The sequence below is a fragment of the Mizuhopecten yessoensis genome, unplaced genomic scaffold (genome assembly GCF_002113885.1).
Source record: "Mizuhopecten yessoensis strain PY_sf001 unplaced genomic scaffold, ASM211388v2 scaffold7713, whole genome shotgun sequence".
NCBI lineage: Eukaryota > Metazoa > Mollusca > Bivalvia > Pectinida > Pectinidae > Mizuhopecten > Mizuhopecten yessoensis.
Window position 1 is genome coordinate 932,619 of NW_018407185.1, and position 13,753 is coordinate 946,371.

Here is a 13,753-nt window from a genome sequence, read left to right on the forward strand (position 1 = left end):
ATTATAAAAGTATGTCAATCACTGTTACCTACATCCTGAGAATAGTTTGCATTGAAGTAAATAAAGAAATCATTACTGGTAGGGGACATTGGATGACCTTGCAATACTTTGCCTTGAAAGTAGAATGTGATTATATTACAATTGAATTACAAATGACAAATTTGCTGTGTGTTTTATGTGCTATTGCTTATCAGTTCTTATGTTATAGAGCCGTATATGATAAAAACAACTTATATTATGACCTATTATAGGATGTCCTATTTCATATATCAGCCCTCGACCCATACAAGCACTCGAGCCTCCGTCCCCTCGGGCTGATATGGGAGTCTTTGATACAGTGTATGATATTGAACATCTAAACAGCCTCTAAGTAGTGTGTTTTGAGTTGTTAACTGATTTTTCAAACTCTGGCCCATAGAGACAATGTTAAATATTATGTTAAAAAAATCCAGTTGTAATTTTGCTGTCATGTCTCTTTGATAGTGAACACCTGGGTCTTGCCCGAGATGACCCCTTGCTGGACGATCCAGTGTGTAACGAGTTCTACAAAAGTACCTGGATACAGCAAGCCACCATCAACACCACCATGTTCCAAAAGGTACGAGAATATAAACAGGTCATGTCTGTAGTAACAAATGAAAGTGAGCAAAATTTTGCCTTCAATTTTTTAAATTTTCATTACCTCACGGAAAAGTGGAAATTTTATACTCAAGAAAATTAGCGTATATATCGTAAAATTTCCATAGAAAAATAATTAGATCATCAATCAGGTAGTTCAATCACAGGTAACTAGTATGACAAACACATCCTTCCATTCCAGGTGTTCAACTGTTTTCCTGATGACAGGATCATGTCGTTTGCGGAGTTTGAAGAGTATCAGAAACAGACGGTCCTTGCAGAGACAGATCCACAGGAAGCAAAGAAATTATTGTCCAAGGTTAAAGGTTATGTTGTCTTGGTGCCATTAAACTTCCTGAAAATGGAAAATTCCATCATTCCAGTTGGCCGGGAATCGATCTTGCCAGTTTCTGTTTGGGTATGAGTGCTGACAATGGACAATCACTAACTTGTTAAGAAGCCTGCCAATTCCTTGTGATAAATGGAGATTGAATGGAAAAAAGTGGTGGAACATTTGTGATGGAATAATTAGAAGACGACTCATATTTAATGTTCATTTGTTGTAAACATGCAAGGTTACTCTAATATGCAAAAGTAGTTTCCCCTTGGTCCTTAGTTGTGTATGTTTAATTTTGAGACTGATCGGAAAAAACAAGATGGGTGACATAGCAGCCATCTTGGATTTTGTAAGGTTACTCTAACATATGCAAAAGAAGTTTCTAACAACGTTAACAGCTAGTGAACTTCAATTATTAAGAAAGTGATTATAGTATTTTTAAGCATTCACTGATTTGTTATAAGATGTTTTGAAAGTTTAGATTCAAAAAGTGACAAAATGACACTGTGGAATGACACTTTATTTATTGTGATGTCATTATCAACTGTCAGTTATGACGTAGTTTTTTGTGACCTTTAGAAAAATATTTTTATGGTAAGTTTCCCTTTTATCCTGATTGCAAAATTTGATGTTTATGTTTGAAGCAACAGTCTCGTAGTTCTAATTTGCAAAGCTATTGTTTTCATGTTCGTAGTGATGTTATAACAGAATTTGATTTATTTGTTCAGACAATGAATTGATTGCTAACTAGAGTACACACAAAAAAAAAACTTCTGACACATTGCCTACGATCTCCTGATCACCTACCCTTACTTTGGACATTTTTGCAGATCTCCTTAAATTATCTCTAATGTATATTTTTATGTTTGATACTTTTGTTAAAATTACATTCCAAAAGCTTACTATGTGATACAGAACACAAAGAGGAAGGTAATTTCTGTACAAAATTTTCTCGATATTTTTCTAGACACAAATTCAAATACACTGTCATTTTCTATACAAATAAAATAATTGCTGATTTAATAACACTGCATATTTGTGTGATAAAAATTTGTCATCACACGGAATTTCAGGTCTTACTTAATTTGAAAGATGTTCAATTGCTAGAATTTTTTCCTAAAAAAGTTTGAGGAACAATTTATAATGTCAGATTATGTATTTATTTTTATTCCTTTTAAAATTTCTAGATCATTCCATTCAGTAATTTTTATGTTAATTTTATTTTTTGTTTTTGAAATTACTTTTACAATAATGCCAAATGTTATGTTTACGAAATTATGTTATACATAGAATTTTATCATTTAATCATATTTCTGTATAATAATGCTGTATTAATCGAACTGCTGTTGACATGTTGCCAGGAGATCTTGCTGAAGAACGTGTCGCCAAAATCATAAAATACAGCAGGGGAGGGCTTTGTTCATGTCTGATAAGTACATCGTTTAAGGAGTGTTAGACCAGGATGCCTTTGATAGTACACAGTTTAAGGAGCGTTAGTCCTTCAAGCGTTTGTTACGTACATCGTTTAGGGCACGATATTCCATGAAGTGTCTTACATCGTTGAGATCTCGTTATACTGTTTATAATTAGCGGTATGTTAATTCATCAGTAAATAAACATTTTACAGAGAAGTACTATGGCATTCTCAAGTCATTGAAAATGGCTCCAGAGTAGGGCGATTAAAGTGCCTTCTTAATATGCCTAATTGTGTTCATCAGAGTATGTTTACCATCATTTTTTAGCAATTTTATTACAATTGTAGACATTTAACTTATTGTTCAACATGCAACGATGTCACCTGACTTACCTGCATGGTAATTGTAGTAAAAAGCCAAGCGCTTTATTCATAATTAGTTGATTCACTGAAGTATGGCTGAAGTCAACCCAATGACAACAGACACACTCAATTTTGCTCAAACTGTGAAACAAATTATCCGCCATATTTGATGGCATAATTCTATATATAAACATTGTACACATACATAGTATTGTACATTATATTGACTGTTTTCATATGAATTGACGACGCCATCATTGTTTGTTTCTGTGATCATCACCTTAGTGTGATACATGTGTGTCACAAATAATTACAGCTTCGTGCCAAATATATTCATGATTTGCCCTGTATATCTCTTATATCTTTATCTTTTTTCCTTGAATTTTTCTTAGAGCTAATTATTGCTTTACTGAAATGATATTGGACATCCTGAAAGAAAATTGACTGATTATTTTCAGATTTTCCGATAAAAGACTTGTAAGATATGGCAAAGTTGTAGCAAAGTTGATTTCTATGAATATCTGTCATACCTCAAAATCAGTCTATACAAATATATAAAAGTTGTTTCAGATTATTATTTAGAAACCTATCTTTCAGGATGTGAACTTTTATTTCAATGGCGCTATATAATTAGCCCCAGGAAAATTAATATGTGAAACGGTAAAGGTAGACTAAATTTGGGCAAATCGCAAATACTTTCAGCACAATGCTTGTTTATATCCGGTATTTGAGAATCACTGCCATGCTGTGTGTGCATTTAATATCATTATTTGTTATGGATATGTGTGCTTCATCATGCATTGCTCATTAGTACTGGAGGTTATAGCTCAATAAACCACAAGTTCAACTCTCACACACATTTTATGATTTCCTTTCTAGCAATGTCTCAAATTTATGTATTTCATAAACTGGCGAAAAAAGCGAAATCAATATTCAAAACACTACAATAAAAGCTAATGTCAGATCTAAATCACTCTGACATTTAGAATATGTAGTAACATTTGTTGATTTTTTCCCTATTGTTAAAATTATATAATATCAGGTATGTTTCAACTAACGAAAATATCATTTCATTTCAACTTCAGTTTTTCCAGGAATCACTTTTCGGATGAAAAAAAAAAGATAAAGCACTTTTCAGCACTGAAACTACAGTGGTTCATGAGCTCTCAATTGTTTGTCTTGTAGGAGTTACTACAACTCCCAACGTGAAGGGCTTCAGGTCTCAGACCTTTATCAGAGACTTCAGATAATTGTAGGAGCATTGTTTATTCTGGAGTAACCATTGTATTATAATTGCTTTGCTGTATTTGACTTGTTCTATATATATATACATTCAAGCACAGTAGGAGTCGCAGAATCAACTGATTAATTCATTTCTTTTTACATCATTTTTTCATCTTTATGCTAGTGGAAGTTTTATTTTCTAATTTTAAATTTTGATTTGCTCAAATAGTTCTGTTCATGAACATTCTATGACATTCCATACCCATTTCCAAAGTGATATTTTGATTTCCATGTGATTATATGAAGCTGAAGGTTATTGATATCGGTGTCAAAATATATATTTTCCTATTGATACAGATTCTTTATGTGTTGTTTAAGGTGTGAAAGGAAATAAAAAATGTGTGATTTTGTTCCTGATGAGATTGAGGCAATGTTATATATAAGTCACTTTACCTTAGTCATCTTATATATCATCTTAAAGATGACCTGGATCATTTATGTTATGTCATTTGTTGTGTATTTCTTCATTACCGTGAACTTTAATACAAATTAATTATTTTGTTGTCTTAATTTTGAATATTGATTGAAACTGGTTCTTTCACTTCTTATTCAACTTTTTGCCAATTTGGAATAAATATTTCACCAAATTTCGTAAATTATAATTAGTCAATATATTTCATTACATCTTAATTCAGTGCAGGAGAATTGTTTTAACGTATTTTATGCAACATGTTCTTGTTAACTCATAGCCTTTTATAAGCTATACAGAATACCAAAAGGGAGGTAATGCTAGTCAACATTTTCCTAAAATAATTAATTTCACCAAATTTTACTTGTGCTTGTAATTAAATGATACAGGGAATCCATGTGCTCAATATCAAAGGCTGTTCTGTTGATTAACAATGCTATTTTTCCAAATCTTACAAAATAACTCTATCAATAATTGAAGTTGATATTTCATGGGATAAGGCTTGCATATGTAACTCCTGACCTCTTATTTTAAGTGAAAAATTGCAGTCAAGACACATTATTTTTACTGTCATTTAATTGAAAATTTCTTATAATAATATTTCATTTTAAAATTGCAGGTATAAATTATTTGCAATTAAAGAGTTAAAATTATATATCATGAAAATTAACTCCAATGTATATCTACAATTGTATTACATATCATTCTAACATCGTTAAGTTATAATAAATGCTTGGAAATAATCGAATGGCTTTGAGTCTTTTTGCAAGTAGTGGGTTTACTTACAATAAAATGATTTAAATTTTCAAAATATTTTATCTTTACCAGTTACATATACCAAATATCCAGGTATCACTAGACTGTCCAGAAGATGTACAAAATGTGATTCTTTTCATCGTCTTTTTAATTGTCATTTCATTTGCATTGAGACATCACATCATAAAGAGCTACGTGTATGGATGGTTTTGATTTGTTTTACATATAAAACACATCATATTTTTGAACATTTCTGATATAAACAAGAGGCCCAATGGCCTTTATCTGTCACCTGAGTTGTAATATAATAATTCTACATAGTTGAGATGTGAAGTTGAAATTATCCTGTAAACCATAAAAAAAAACAAAAAAAAACAAGTGGCCCAGAGGTCCTGTTTCACACCCAGCAATTGTATAAATGGCTATGGATTTGGGATCTCAACCATTTCAAAATTATGACCCAAGAATGAAGTCCCTGGGGGTAGGGCCAGACTCAAGGTTCAATACTAATATCATGATTGTGTTCGTCATTTAATGCAAAGCAATGGTATATATGGTTATGGGGTGGGTATCTCAACCGTTTCAAGTTATGACACAAGAATTAAGTCCCTAGTGCTTTAAAGCATGCTCAGGTAGTGAGGATTCAAAATTGTACCAATTTCAGGGCTGACCCCGGGATCTGAGGGGCGGAGCCAAAAAGAATTTTAACTTTGACATTATCAAGATCCCCACCCTATAAGCATGTATACAATTGCTGAGAATCAAGAAACAAACATAATTAAGATTTAAGAACTGACCCTGAGGTCTTGCCCCACCCACATGGACTTAATTCCTGAGCAATAACTTGGTAGCGGTTGAGATCCCAATCCCATTGCTATTTATACCATTGCTGAGAATCAAGACACGAACACAATTCTAATATTAGGACTGATCCTAAGGTCTGACCTACCCCTAGGCTCCACCCTTTCGCAATTAACCAGCAGAATTCAATGAAAGTTTCACATAATGGTTATGTAACTATGTAGAGATGATTAAATGGTTATGTCACTATGTAGATATGATTTTATGAAAAGCTATCGTATGGTATGCCGTTATCACTTGCACGCACATGCACTTGCATTTTATAGGGATATTAATATTTTATAAACCACTTATTTCACAGAGGTATTGTAATTGCATTTGTGAAATTATTTATCTCGCAGAGCGTAACTCGCTCAACAACAAAAGTCGTAGCAACCCAGAGCTTGTGAACTACTGCTAGAACGTGATATGTACAGGTGAAGTCGGTAAACAAAACACATCAGTTTGCATTCCATGCGCCTCATATACGACCTTCTTGAAGTTGTCTGCTCTTATGTCAGTGTCTTCCCGTGAGTTAATTAATGTCTTTGTATCGTAAGCTTTATTTCTGAAGTTCGTGTGGCTACACATTTCCAAGTTTCTTTCCTTTCTGGTCCCACCCCTTAGCTCCCGGGAGGGTCATGCCCTTCATTTGTACGATTTTGAATACCCACTTTCTTAGGCTGCTTCCCACCAAATATGGTCGATATCTTTCTCTTAGTTTCAGAGTTCAAGAAGAAGTCGCTCAAAGCAATAAGGCCAAATTACCCCTTTCTGGCCCCGCAACTCACCTCCCTTGACTCAGGCCCTTCAATAATATTTGTATGTACCCACCATCTGAGGATGCTTCCATTCAAATATAGCCGATGTATGCCGGGGAGGGGGTCTGCCCCCTCCATTTGTACAATTTAAAATCTCCACCACCTAAGGATGCTTCAAGTCAAACGGACAGACGACGGGCAGGAGGGCTGTAACCCTTTAGACCAGCTGAGCTAAAAGACCGAGGGTTGTGTCAAGATTTTTTTTACTCATACAATCTAATTGGCTATCCATCATAACCATTCCAACAAAGTTAGAACTATGTGCTGACATGAACAAATCCTAAAACCCCTGTCACACGCCACCGTGTTTCCACAGAGTTGGCACGGCGTTGTGGAATTTCTCAGAGCGCCGTGGGATCGGAGGAAAATTCTGAAAAACGTTGCATATTTATTTAAAATTTTCGTATGATAGAGATGTCACGGCGTCCTTACGGCGAAAAAAGCGTTTCTACGGAGCACCCGTGGCATGCTATCGCATTCCGACGGAATTCTAGTTGGCGATTGACTGTGCTCTCACAGAGTGATGATGGCGTGCAAGGAGTTGTCACTGTGCGTCCACGGCGCGTACACTGTGCTGACGGTGTGCCAACAACGTTGGTATTGCTGGCGTACAATAGTCATGGTGAAATGAGGGTGACAAAGATGAGAATGCATTGATACCATTTTTATGGGTTTGGCTCACAACGTACTAGCAACACCCTGCAAACGCCATGCCAATGCTGATGGATGCGGTAGAAGTACCGTGGGAGCGTAATGATCGCCGTGACAGCTCCGTATTGTCGCTGTGAGAGAGCAGTACAATAAATAACACTCCATGTAAACGCCTTAGCCGTGCCCTAAGGACATCACTAAGGACTCCGTGCGGTCTCCCCGAGGTCACCGTGAGGTCTCCGTGCAAGCGCTGCTGACTAACACTGCGTCCGTACTGTTATCATGTACGTCCTTGGTGCTGGTCCACGCCCCTCAGCATTCTGCATTGTTCATGGACGTCGCAGGATCCGCGTGAGGACGCAGCACTGGTTTGACAGCTGTTTTAGGGAGGGAGAATGGATGACCTGGGGTTAATTGAATTTATAATTCAGATAAAACACCTTAGGACCTATCCATCCATGAATCGTATTTGATTCCAGTACATCTGAATGTGGGGAAGAAAGTTTAGAAATTTTGTGAATTTTCCTTTTTGTGCCCTGCCCCTCCGGCCCCTAGGATTGGTCCTGATACCACAGATATTACTTTCTCGTACCATCTCCTGATTATCCAACAAAGTTTGATTTATTTCTTGCCGAAAATTGATAAAATATATAAAAAAAAGTATTCTTTCCCGATATCAACTATAGTAAAATGTACCCCCTCCCCATACGGAGAAAAGATGACCTAGGGGTAATGAAATTTACAATTAAAAGAAAGCACCTGAAGACTTTTCCATCCATGAAAAGTAATTTTAGAACTTAGCCTGAAGAAGAAGAATTTTGGGCTCTGTTCCTCCAGACCCAGGGAGCAAGGTAGAATATTATTATTTCATACAGTCTTATATATATATTGACAATCTAATCATAATTATTCCAACCAAGTTTGAATTAGTTCCTGCTTATACACAAAAGTGTTATTTCCCTATATATACTATGGCAAACTTTATCTCCTACCCAAGGGAAAACAGATGATTCTGGGGTAAAGAAGTTTACAATTTAGATAAAACAAGAGGCCCAATGGGCCTGCATCGCTCACCTGGTATAAAACTCACACTTGTAACCTTAAAAGTGATCTAAAATAAAGCTACAGGCACAATATAAGTATTTATGATTAAAATTCGTTCAAAAGACCCTGTTATTGTTTTTTAAAACATTTCACCCCTGTGATTGAAAGTCGAACAAAGTCATTATGTTGAACACATTGTGTAGCCTTTCATCTCAGGATGAAACTTGCAAAGTATAAACATCCTGGGACCCATGGTTATTCAGAAGAGGTTGGTTAAAAGATTTTAAACAAATTTGACCCCTGTGACCTTGAATATAAGTCAAAGTCATTCACTTTAACAAACATAGTAGTCCTTGATCCCAGCATATGCTACTAACTAAATATCAACATCCTGAGCCTTTTGGTTATTCAGAACAAGTTGTTGAAATATTTTAAACATATTTGCTCCTTGTGACCTTGAATATGATTCAAGGTCATACATTTAAACAAACATGGTAGCCCTTGATCCTAGTATGCTACTGACAAAAATATCATCACCAAGGGCATTTTGGTTATTCAGAAGAAGTTGTATAAAGTTTTTAACATATTTGACCCCTGTGACCTTGAATATAGGTAAAGGTCATTCATTTGAACAAACTTTGTAGCACTTCATCTTAGCATGCTACTGGCCCAAAATCATCACCCTGTGCATTTTGGTTATTGAGAAGAAGTTGTTTAAAGCTTTTAACATATTTAACCCTTGTGACCTAGAATATGGGTGAAGGTCATTCATTTGAACAAACTTTGTAGCCCTTCATCTTAGAATGCTACTGGCCCAAAATGATCACCCTGTGCATTTTGGTTATTGAGAAGAAGTTGTTTAAAGTTTCTAACATATTTGACCACTGTGACTTTGAAAATAGATGAAGGTCATTTATTTGAACAAACTTTGAAGCCCTTCATCTCAGCCTGCTACTGGCCAAATATCATTACCCTGGGCATTCTGGTTATTGAGAAGAAGTTGTTTAAAGTTTTTAACATATTTAACCCTTGTGACCTAGAATATGGGTGAAGGTCATTCATTTGAACAAACTTTGTAGCACTTTATCTCAGCATGCTACTGGCCAAATATCATCACCCTAGGCATTTTGGTTATTCAGAAGTTATTTAAAGTTTTTTTGAGACAATTGACCCCTGGGACCTTGACTATAATTGAAGGTCATTCATTTGAACAAACTTGGTAGCCCTTCACCCTAGCATGCTAATGACCAAATATCATCTCCCTGGGCAGTTTGGTTATTGAGAAGAAGTTGTTTAAAGTTTTTAATCTATTTGACCCCTGTGACCTTGAAAATAGATGAAGGTCATTTATTTGAACAAACTTTGTAGCCCTTCATCCCAGTCTGCTTCTGGCCAAATATCATCACCCTACGCCTTTCGGTTATTAAGAAGAAGTCGTTTAAAGTAAAATATTGACGCCGGACGCCGGACGGACGACGGACGGACGACGGACGCCGCACCACGGCATAAACACACTTGGCACTTCGTGCCAGGTGAGCTAAAAACAAGCGGCTTTTCATTGATGAATAATATTTTAATTTAGTTCATCTAATTCTGGAGAAGGGTTAGGGAAAGAAACCCCAAATTTTTACAATTCGGAAATCCTATTTTACCGAAGACAATTCTTAATAAAGTTTAAAATAAATCCATTTACCACTTCTTAAGAAAAAGTCAAAAGACACACATAAAGCACAACACACGATGACGGACGATGGACGAAAGCGGTCGCAAAAGGTCACTTAAGCTTGACAGCCCAATTGACCTCAAAAATATTAGCTGAAACATATTTGACACACATTAAGTGACCTAGAATGAAAGTCAGGGTAAATTATAGAAAACCTTAAGAGTTTTAAGGACTCTAGGCCTTATTGAATTGTTTGAAAGTTTCTAAAGATTTAAATATATATTTGATTATTGTGGTCTTGAAAGACAGTCAAGGCCATTTATTTGTACAGCTGTGATAGCCCCATCTACCTATTGAAGAAATACCATTTTTAAAGAGGTCCTTCAATAATATTTGAAACCTCTGACCTTGTATGAAGGTCAAGGTTATTTATTTGAACAACTTCATAACTATCCAGCCCAGTTATGTACATGTCAAATACCATGACACGGCCTTCAAGTTATTGAAATGTCGATATCTTGATTGTAAAAGACGGCGAACAATGCACAACGGTAGAAAGTAATAATTGTACTTCATTCAAGCAAACAACAAGTCAAATATCTTGACTGGTAATCTAGACCTTATAAAGTGAGAGTAGTTGCCATTAACTTTAAAAAGTAACTATGAAACAGTCTACCTCAGGTAATTTGAGGAGTCAGACTCTTTCTTTATACTAAATTTGATTCACTGGCCAAAATATGCCCTTTGCTAACTGTTGCTTTTATTGAGGAGGATATTAGAAAGAAAAAAAATCAGACGACAGACGCCGCTATATGGCACATGCTCACCTTATCTCTCAGACCAGGTGAGCTAATAAAGGAATACTAGTACTCATATACTATACATAATACTATTTATTATTTTACAAATTGTGTCGATTCTACACACCAAGTCATGTACTTGTTTTCACCAAGTTCATTATAAATGTGTGTACACAATATAAATATATTTCAGTAAAATTCACATTTCACTACTATACTATTATCATCTCTCAATCATAGATATACGACCTGTTTTCTCTATCATAATGCAATATCCATATATACATTACTCTAGAATATTTAAATTGATGTAAACATTCCTGAAGAAACATTCTACATCATGTAAGCACAAAACATTTTCGCTTTATACAGAATATTATTACATGTAAATTATATCTAATTTAGATGCAAACACATGTTATATCTTGTCTCATTGTTCAGACTGATACAATTAGGTTTCCAAGGTAACAGTATATTGGTATATACAGAATACAGACAATTATTAAATACTGCAGAAACATAACCACAAAATCTCTTTCTTTCAAAATGGCCATGAAAAAATATTACATTTCATTTATGTGAAAAATCAAGCTGAATTCTACAATTGTTGTTGGACAATGAAATTATGAAATATAAATTCTATTCTCATAATTATATATGGATCCCTGTTCCACAGTTAAAAACTATTTGAGAAATCATTTTAGAATAACCATCCCCTTGCAGATTTTTTTGTATAAAAAAGAGGCCCAAATGGGCCTGCATCGCTCACCTGGTATTAATCTCACACTTGTAATCTTAAAAGTGGACTAAAATACAGCTACAGGCAGAATATCAGTGTGACCTTGAATGTCAAACAATGACATTAGGTTGAAAGTTGGTCAAGGTCATTCATTTGAACAAACTTGGTAGCCCTTCATCCCAGCATGCTACTGGCCAAATATAATCACCCTGGGCCTCTTGGTTATTCAGAAGAAGTTGTTTAAAGATTTTAACATATTTGACCCCTGTGACCTTGAAAATGGATGAAGGTCATTTATTTGAACAAACTTGGTAGCCCTTTATCCCAGCTTGCTTCTGGCCAAATATCATCACCTAGCTAGGCCTTTTGGTTACTGAGAAGAGGTTGTTTAAAGTAAAATGTTAACGACGGACGGACGACGAACGCCGCACCATGCCATAAGCTCACTTGGCCCTTCGGGCCAGGTGAGCTAATAAAAGAAGGGAAATAAAGAATCAATTGCTGTGATTCGTGTATCAAAATACAACTGTTATACTGTCACTCTAACCTACTGAGTATAAAATACAACTGTTATACTGTCACTCTTACCTACTGAATATAAAATACAACTGTTATACTGTCACTCTAACCTACTGAGTATAAAATACAACTGTTATACTGTCACTCTAACCTACTGAGTATAAAATACAACTGTTATACTGTCACTCTAACCTACTGAGTATAAAATACAACTGTTATACTGTCACTCTAACCTACTGAGTATAAAATACAACTGTTATACTGTCACTCTAACCTACTGAGTATAAAATACAACTGTTATACTGTCACTCTAACCTACTGAGTATAAAATACAACTGTTATACTGTCACTCTAACCTACTGAGTATAAAATACAACTGTTATACTGTCACTCTAACCTACTGAGTATAAAATACAACTGTTATACTGTCACTCTAACCTACTGAGTATAAAATACAACTGTTATACTGTCACTCTAACCTACTGAGTATAAAATACAACTGTTATACTGTCACTCTAACCTTCTGAGCTATCTACTCAATTGTAGTCTCATGGCAGAGCTGCACTAAGCCTAGTACAGTTACAAAATTATATGTATGTTAAAACATTCATCAACATTTCTTTTTTAATGAAATTATGTTTTTAAATGCAGTTTGGTAGAAACCTTGTTCAGGACCACAAGCGGTTTTTGGTATTCTAGTTCTTGTCCAATATATAAAGTTTGATTAAACACTTTTTGAATATGAAGTTTTAAAGGGATGACAAAGATTTTCTTTAAAAGTGATGTTGACCTTATTCTTGATATCCTGTACCAAGAACTTGTTCGAGAGGTCTCATACATGTTCAATGCATGGTCTTTGATCAAGATTCTTTCAGAAAGGAAGTTGTTAAATTAATTACAAAAGGCCCAATGGGCCTGAATCGCTCACCTGGTATTAATCTCACACTTGTAATCTTATTACAATAAGAGCATATTAAAAAATTTAAAGATTTGACGCCTGTGACCTTGAATGTCGAACAATGACATTAGGTTGAAAGTTGGTCAAGGTCATTCATTTGAACAAACGTTGTAGCCCTTCATCCTGGAATATTACTGGCCAAATATCATCATCCTAAGACTTTCGGTTATTGAGAAGAACTTGTTTAAAGGTTTTAAACATATTTGATTCCTGTGACCTTGAAAATAAATAAAGGTCATTCACTTGAACAAACTTGGTAGCCCTTCATCTGGCATGTTACTGGCCAATTATCATTATCCTAGGCCTCTTAGTTATTCAAAAGAAGTTGTTTAAAGATTTTAAACATATTTGATTCCTGTGTCCTTGAAAATAAGTAAAGGTAATTCATTTGAACAAACGTGGTAGCCCTTCATCTGGCATGTTACTGGCCAAATATCTAACCCCATGTCTCTTAGTTATTCAAAAGAAGTTGTTTAAAGGTTTTAAACATATTTGATTCCTGTGACCTTGAAAATAAGTAAAGGTCATTCATTTGAA

General features: G+C 35.0%; 2 protein-coding genes across 2 annotated transcripts in view; one reads left to right on the plus strand and one right to left on the minus strand.

Annotated features, from left to right (window-relative positions):
- The window catches only part of LOC110454166 (phospholipase D1-like), a 90,815-nt gene extending 85,648 nt beyond the window's left edge, over positions 1-5,167 (plus strand). The window contains exons 25-26 of the mRNA XM_021503541.1: positions 484-598; positions 821-5,167. Of these exons, the coding sequence (XP_021359216.1) occupies positions 484-598; positions 821-1,042 (337 nt within the window). The 3' untranslated portion in view covers positions 1,043-5,167. The remainder of the gene's footprint in view (positions 1-483; positions 599-820) is intronic.
- LOC110454163 overlaps positions 1-13,753 on the minus strand; it is a 223,410-nt gene that overhangs the window by 194,291 nt on the left and 15,366 nt on the right. The window lies entirely within an intron of this gene.